This window comes from Nyctibius grandis, chromosome 4, assembly GCF_013368605.1.
Source record: "Nyctibius grandis isolate bNycGra1 chromosome 4, bNycGra1.pri, whole genome shotgun sequence".
Classification (NCBI taxonomy): Eukaryota; Metazoa; Chordata; class Aves; order Nyctibiiformes; family Nyctibiidae; genus Nyctibius; species Nyctibius grandis.
Window position 1 is genome coordinate 43313026 of NC_090661.1, and position 8344 is coordinate 43321369.

At 33.9% G+C, this 8344-nt stretch overlaps 1 protein-coding gene across 1 annotated transcript in view; it reads left to right on the forward strand.

The window, feature by feature from the left end:
• Positions 1-8344, forward strand: part of NPAS3 (neuronal PAS domain protein 3) — a 640005-nt gene that overhangs the window by 312240 nt on the left and 319421 nt on the right. Inside the window, exon 5 of the mRNA XM_068397366.1 lies at positions 4004-4086. Coding sequence (XP_068253467.1) covers positions 4004-4086 — 83 coding nt within the window. The remainder of the gene's footprint in view (positions 1-4003; positions 4087-8344) is intronic.

The window sequence follows — 8344 nt, forward strand, 5'->3', positions numbered from 1 at the left end:
CTCGCCAGATTAGTCATTGAGGGAAGAAATTTAAACAGGAATTAGGGAGCAGTTAGAACTTTTTCCTTGTTTAATAGCATGTTATGGAATAATCCTATGCTAGGAATAGACGTGTCAGTCTGGATAGTAAAAGTCGTGGTCCAATGCCATGGCAAGTAAAAGATTTTAGTAGACAGATTCCTCTGCTCCAGCACTACAAAGTGCTTGTATGAAAACAAACTTTCTGTCTTCTTATCACTATTAACAGTCAATATTTAATACAAATATGGTTCAGTCAACTTTTTGATTAACCACAATTGTTCATTCAAACCTTAAACGTTGTCAATTAAATGTAGATAGTACGAAATATGACCACATGTGAAAAAGCCTATTTAGAGACATTTGTTCATACCACTAAAACAGGAGAAGCTTGGAAGAAGAATTTAACCTGGGTTTGGAACTTGTTTCCTTTGTGACTCCTGTTGCAATTTGGTACACATGCTTCAGCCTTCTCCACATCCTAATTTCCCCTATTTCCTGTTACTCAAAAGAAGAAATTTATTTCATGCATGCAGTACTTTGTTTCTGAAAAGAGTCTGAATTTAAAAAGGAATCCACATTTTTAAAAAAGGTGTGCATCTAGATCTTTAGGGCAGTGAAGGTTGTTGAGCTACTTTGATTTACAGATGTGATATATCCTAAATCCCTTACTTTCCAAGCTTTCTGTGAGCAGCTGAGCTGTGGCTGCTGATGGTTCCATCCACAGGGTGAGAGATTTAGAGGTGACTGGCTGTGTCTTGTGTGATGGAAGCCAGTTCAGTATTTATAGTTTATATTTGGAAATTTTCTAATAAAATAACATCGTGGCCTGCTTTTTATTCCAACCGTTTCAGCCTATGTCTTCCTTTCATCTATCGTCATGTCAACAATCCATTCGGTACAAAGAAGAGGCTTTGTTCTGTGCTTGGACTGTGAGATTGCCATGTTTTTGAAAGGTATCAATGTGATACGCATTTGTATACCCAAAATGCTGTATTTCTTCTGATGCAGATAGGTATCAAGAAATCTTGACAGCTCGAATAAGTAAAATAATGAAGCAGTGAAGTCAGAAGATCAAATAAAATAAGTTTGTTTCCCTTATTCTAGATTTATCTCAATATTCTTGTCTCATTCCTCAAAATGTGCAGAACCACAGTTATGGAAATGAATTAAATACAGAAAAGGCATATTTAACATCTATTCAGTTACCAAAAAAGAGTCACGGTATGGCTACCAGAAGCATAATGGTTTTCTGTTTAGCATATTTATGCTGGTTGTAAAATTAGGAACTGTCATTACAACCCCACATCACCTGAGTAAGTGAAAGACACACAAAGCAAAGAGTTCTACTGCTATAAAAATGTCAATGAACTGAATGGCATGAATGTGACTACAAGATGTTTGTCTATGTGTATACCAGCCACTAGAATGTAGGCATCAATAGGGGATTTAATTGACAAATTTTAAAGCTAGGATTTGGCCCTCTCATGTGTTCTAGTTATCTCACTGACCTTGAAGTGTTTTCATTTGAGCTATAGAACTGAGAGTGTCCCAAATATGAACAACTGATGACTTACCTGTAAATTTAATTTAAAGATACTGTTTTAAAAAGTGTTGCACTGTCTTCATGCCCTTTATTTAAGTTATGATACTCACATGCTAAAAAACCTACAATTAACATCATAGAACTGGAAGTGATATTCAGTACGTAATGGATACGCTTTAAAATGCTAGGCGATTGTAAAGGAAAGATATGGGGCACGAAACAGAAAATTAATCAGAAGGCAAATTCCAAATGGTGTTGTGTTCAGACAAGGTGTGGAAAATATAACACAGTCTGGATGGAAGAATGAAAGGACCTAAAGGCTTTCAGGGAGGTTTTGTGGGTTTTCAGGGTTTTTTGCTTTTTTGAATTGCTCTTATGGAGACTACTATGAAGCAGTGCTTAGCAGGCCAAAACTGTGAATTTTCTTTTTGTTTCCGGTAGGTTATAAATGAAATGACCATACAAAGCACACTGCTAACTGATAACAATCATAATGGGAATATTGATAATCTTTACAGTGCTGTTTATTTTCTTTAGTCCCACAACTAAAGCTAACATTTCTCAGAAATACAGGTACAACTCCAGTTTAAGCAAATGGTTGATAACATACCAGGAGGCAGAGTAAGGACAAAAGGAGGGTCATCTTTAAGTCTGCAAAAAGGACAGTTAAAGGAGTTTAAGTTGCTAGAAAATTTAATGTGCTCTTATTTTTTTTTTCATGAAATAAGCATTACTGTTTATAGTAGGAATCACTACAGCTATAGAAAAGATGAGATAATGCAAAGAGAGGCAAAATGATTTAGAATCAGAAGGCTGATATAGAAAAATGTAAGACTGACTAAGTAAGTAAAACTTGTAAAAGAATAACATTATGCTGACTTGTCTGGGCAGTCACTATACTAACTGAAGTTAAACAAACCCAAATACAGCAGTTGGTCTATTACCAACTTCAGTTACAACATAAAGCAGAAGTCTTGAAGAAGACTTTTCTCTTAAGTTGTTATCATCTATGTCCTTGAATATCTTCAGAGAAAAGAGGAGGACTTCGAAAATACTGGCTCTACAGCAGTCACCATTTGTAATTATGAGCTATTGCCTGAATCTATTAGCAATGAAGCCACCTGTTTGCCCAGTTTAAATAGCTTAGAATTTCCTGAAAGGAAATTACATGAAGCATCAATAAGGAATGGTATTACATTTTTAGGTCAATATGACTATCATTACTTGGCATTTATCTTTTCCTAGTGATACCATGTTTGGCAGACAGTATCATAGAAGACTAAGAAATTGTTGCTCTGTATTTTATTTTCATTGGTGTTAAATTATCCTGTTCAGTAATGGCAGTCATCCATTCTGCTTGTTTTAGTGGATCCTTGGTACTTCGTTTTTCTTATCGTGCATTGTAGAGAGCAATACATAAAGATGCACTAGTGCTGTGATGGTTCCAGAGGCATTAGACCATCAGGGTCTTTGGATATAAATGTTTTTGTACACACTTTAAAAGGGTGCAGAATGAACTTCACCTCTTCTCTCTGCTATGGGTATGCCTGGCTTTGGCACTAAGACAGGAAAGGAAGGGAAGGTTCCTGCAGCCCTGTGCCCTCTTCTCCGTGCTCTAGCTTTCTCTGGTGATGTGGCAAAGATAGCCTAGACCTAAGAAGAAACCTCACTTGCAGTAGATGCCTACGTTTGGTTATACTCAGACTCGATTGCTGGCTCTGTGCTCCCTGGTATAGAGAGTTTAACAAAATATTAGTTTTATGTTTTCTCAGCCTTTTTTGTAGTCACTGCTGCCTTTGAAACATAACTGCCTGTTACTCACTTTGTGCTTTTGAACTATGGAATTTAAATGGAGAAGCTGAAGTTTCAAGTACCTATTCCAGCAACTAACATGGATATCTGGGATGCTACAATACTTCCCTATGCTTAGCAATAACTTGGATATCTCAGATGTGTTTACAAATGTTGGGTTTTTAATGTTGTGTTTACTGCATTTCAGTTTCAAATAAGATAAATAACATGTTCAGATAAATGTCTCATATATTACTAATTCCAGTTCTTATTCCCACGTTTCAAAGCATTTACATTATGTGTAGCCTCTTTTTCAATAGTATTTTTCAGTAAATTCTACATGCTTTCATCACTATGTATAAAAAAACCTTCTACAGGGACTTGGGATATATTTGAATAAAAGATTAATTTCAGAGTTCTTGCACATTTAAATAGATTTTTTTTTTAAAAAAAAAATTCTTTTATCCTTCAAATTTGAATCACTGAAAATTACGTACCAATTTTATTTACTATATGCAAGGCAAATTTGAAATTAAGACTGATGTATAAAATGCGAAACATATTTAAATAGTTAATGTCAAATGATATGATCAGGGGTGCATTAGAGATGAATGTGCAGACCTTGCAACATAACTGTTTTTTATTCAGTTATAGGTGCCCAGCGCAGGAGAAGTCCCAGCGCCCTTGCCATTGAAGTATTTGAATCACATTTGGGAAGTCATATTTTACAGGTAAAAAAATGGCTTTTCCAAGAAAAATCAAAATAACTAACTAGTGATATTTCTGCCAACAATTTGAATAGTATTGTCAGCACTTATATTAATGAGGTTGGTTTTTTTTTTAAAGCTCATATTTCCTTCTTTTTAGAAAGCCCGTGATTGGGAGACTGTTAATGAGAGGGAGGGCAAGTATTATTTAGCTGTATCACAATATTTTGTTGTTTAAAACTGTGCAGTAGGTGTTTGCTCGCAGAACACCTTTATGTATTTTTGTGTACGTGTACACAAAACAGTGTTTTGTATTGGTGATTTGATTTGCCTTACGTGTCACATATGGATTTAGGCTTTTTTTTCCCCCACTTTGGTTTATGAGCACTGCTTTCCTCCTGATATCCCAGTTGTCACAATTATATATCACAAATTTGCAACAATCTGCAAAGAGAAATAAATGAACGGCAGCATGCCTCTTCGGTCTCCTTAGCTATGAGATAAAAACTCATTTGATGTTTGTCAAAGAATTTAGTCACACTGTACAAGTAGTTATGTTCCACGAAGATTAAACTGAAAAACAATGACCCGATGGAAACATTCTTATGCATGCTTTGTTTTGTCAGGGTTACTACAACCTTTCCTAGGTTGCAGTAATCAAACGTGGAGCAGAAGCAGTTAAGAACAAAATGTGATGTGTTTTGTCAGCAAGGCAAAAACCCAGCACTACAGAAATAAAAACCACATAGTCTTTTCTAGGTGTGAGACTGAATAAATGCTCTTATTTAGCAATGTACACAGCTTCTCCATGCAAATATATTGCTTCGTGTATTATCTTTTGAGAGGTACAAAAGAGGTAAATTAGGATGTTATCATGAGAAATATTCCACTTAATTTGATATGATTGAGAGCTATCTCTCTGTACTAACTCAGCTGAGGCATTCAAAAGCGCTATGGATAATGTCAGATTTTTCACATCTTTATAAAGTAACTAAATGCAGAATAGCAATGAAGATAATTTTAGGAAAACATGAAATTAACTAGTAGAATAAATTTCTCTTTGGAACAAAAATAATGAATGAAGTTATTTACTTAGTTGTACACCCTTGGCAGAGGTCTAGGTCAAGTTTTTGATTCTGTAAGGAAATACTTGTGTTATAGTTACCATATCAAAGATCTGCACCAGTATCTACAGTACTGTGTTTGTGTGTTAGACAGAAATGCTGTTATGCTGTCTTGTAAATGTAGAAAAAGCAGTTTTGTGATATTTCAGTTTATGTAATTTGTCAGTATGTTGTTTTAGGTATGTAAACATGTACTATATATCCTAAATGTATGGTTTTTACAATATGAATTATAACAAATATCTAGATAAAAACTCATTGAGACTGATTTGTATACATTCCTTAAGTATTAGGTATAACCCTTTATGAACGAAAATGAAAAAACCTAGGATGGCCACTTTGAAAACTACTTGACATTTGAGTTTTTCAATTGCATATTAAAACAATGAGTAATTTTATTACTTATTTAAGCTAGATTCTCTTTTTATTTCTTGTGCTTATATATAATAAATTAAGGTGTTTTCAGGATATAACTTTATCATAGTACTAGTAAAAAAACCTGTATGGCACTTGTACCTGTAACTGAGAATTTTCAGTCAAAATTACTATTCAGTGTTGTATTGAGTATCTGTTGAGGTGTTTTTTCAGAGAGGGTGGTGCTTTTACCAAATTACTCCCGTTAATCTCTCAATTGATAATAGAAAGTTCCACTCTGACATTTAAAAGAGAATAAACTGTTGATGATGGATAAAGGACAAAATGTATTAATAATGGTGGCAAGTTTATCGTGATATGTTAAAATCTTGTCTTATTTTAGCAGAGTAATCAACACTTGGAAGAAAAGTCTAGGTCATGCATTCAAATGCACCACTTTTAACAGATCTGAACGAACTTCAGTGCACTGCCTTGTGGTCCTATGGGTAGAAAGATAATCTCCAGAAGACAAAATGATTTTTAAACCAACAATCAGATTCTGTGGTGGAATACAGTTCTAACAAGTGCTCATTTAGTCTGCTGCACCTATAAATGATTTTCAAAGCAGTATTGTGATAAGTATTGTTTGCAAGGGAAGTAAATAACCTTGATTATACCTTGGGAATACCTATGTTTGATTTCAGAGTCTGCTATCTGAGGAAGTTAAATTAATAGTTTGTTTAATCCCTTTTGCTATTAATATTTTGAAGACTGGGTTAAGTGTAAGCTCAGAAATTAAGGAGCCTCTCTAATCCTTCTAATATTTTGATACTTCAAAATTTATTGACAGACACACGAGAAGCATAATACAGTAGGTTTAAAAAAATGAGATATAGTTTATTTATAGTGATGTTGTAAAAACAGAAAGGGAGGCACATCTTCTGATATTTTACATCTTGATTCTACAAGCAAGTAGTGTCAGTTAATCACATCAAAAAATTTCCAAGCCACAGCCAATTGCTGTATATCATGCTGAAGAGATTTCCACAGTAGGTCTGAAGCCAAAGACATTATCCACTGTGTGCTTGTGGAAAAAAAGACACCACAAAACATGAATGCCCAAACGCTATTATAGCAGAATCTTCATATCAGGGTGAAAAGTTTTTAAAATGTTTTCCAAGTAAAATCACCTGAATGATGAACAGTAGAAATGTTTGTAATACAGGAGAAAAATAGATAATGGCAATACGTTAATTAATTTTTTACAAGATTTTTGATTTGCCAAATTGTGTCCTTTGTTATCTTCTACATTCTTCTTCTTCTGAAAAGTGGTGTGATAATGAGAATAGACTTCAGTAAAGACATCTTCAGTCTTATATTTTTATATATATATATTTTATATTTATTTATTAAATAAATCTAGTAAAGAAGTATTACTTCTGGTACCAGCTATTCAAAAATTTGGCTGAAACTGATAGTAAAAATTAGCAAGAATTTTATCATTTTTTTCAGGGCCCCTGGATTTTTTCTGTAACTTCATTGCCATTGAGAAGGTGTGGAAAAGGGTCAGTAACCCCATATTCTTCATATAATCAGGAATGATCAGGAGATGTAGAACTAAATATAGAGAAAAGGGAAAGTTAGTGAATATATTTGCATATGCAAATTAGCTTAATTGATACTGCTTGCCTCTACAGGGATTTTTCATTACAAACTGGAGTGCTACATTGTTCAGCTCATATTGAGTAATTTAGTAACTAATGAGACCAGTTTGCACTAATTTGCATATGATAAATGAGCTTAATTGCAGTAAATAACTTGGAGGCATAATTACTTAATTTTCCTGTGTTGCATGGCTTTTAAGTTCACGTATGAACAACTCAAGATAATTTTGCATATTTAAATTAGTTGCTTTTAAAATTCTTGAACAAAAAAGAACACACCTTACAGCTTGAACGTAAAACAATTAAAAGTAAAATGTACAGTATTTTCAAATAAAATGTAATATTTTAGAAAATATATTTCTTCCTTTAAAAATACCAATACTACCTTAAAGAATAAATATTTGGAATTAAACACAATGGAATAGTTTTAAAGTCAGAACAGGATAGAAAGATGGTATTAGTTATAATAATAGAACTGTGTATGTGAAATGTAGTGAGTGGTACACATTTTGTATTCCCGCATACAAGAGTGATAACTTTCATAATTACATTCTTTGCTTCAGCAGTGCATATTGAACTGTTAAGAAACTGTAACACTGTCATGTAGCATTATATACACAATACACAATAACTTAGACACTAGTTGGTTTAAATTGTCTGTTCTGTCTTACCTCTGCCTGGTTTTGTGTGAAGAAGTCCTTAAATCGGAGAGATACTGAAGTGTCAGTGCAACAAAGATGTCTCTCTTTTTTCTTTCTTTTTTTTGGTAGACTTGGTCAATGGTGAGCACTCTAATGAATAACCATTGTGATGCAGTTTCTACCATGAGTTGTTTTTTTTTAAAAAAAGAAGCAAACCCCAAACCAAACCCAAAATCAAAATAGATTAAAGATCCCATTTCATTTCTGCTATGTCCCAAAAGTTATTGCCCACTACATACTTTTGATAGAATTGATAGAGTTGAACTTCTGAACTAGACAGGAAGAAAAGCTCAAACACCTAACTACCAATCTCATGAACAATTCAGTCCCATAGCAAGATCTGTTGTGCACCCATGATTTACAAGTGGATAAAAATCACTGAATTCTCCATCTGTGCCATGAAGTGGCCCACCTACCTTCCTAGAAGCTTTTCCTAAGC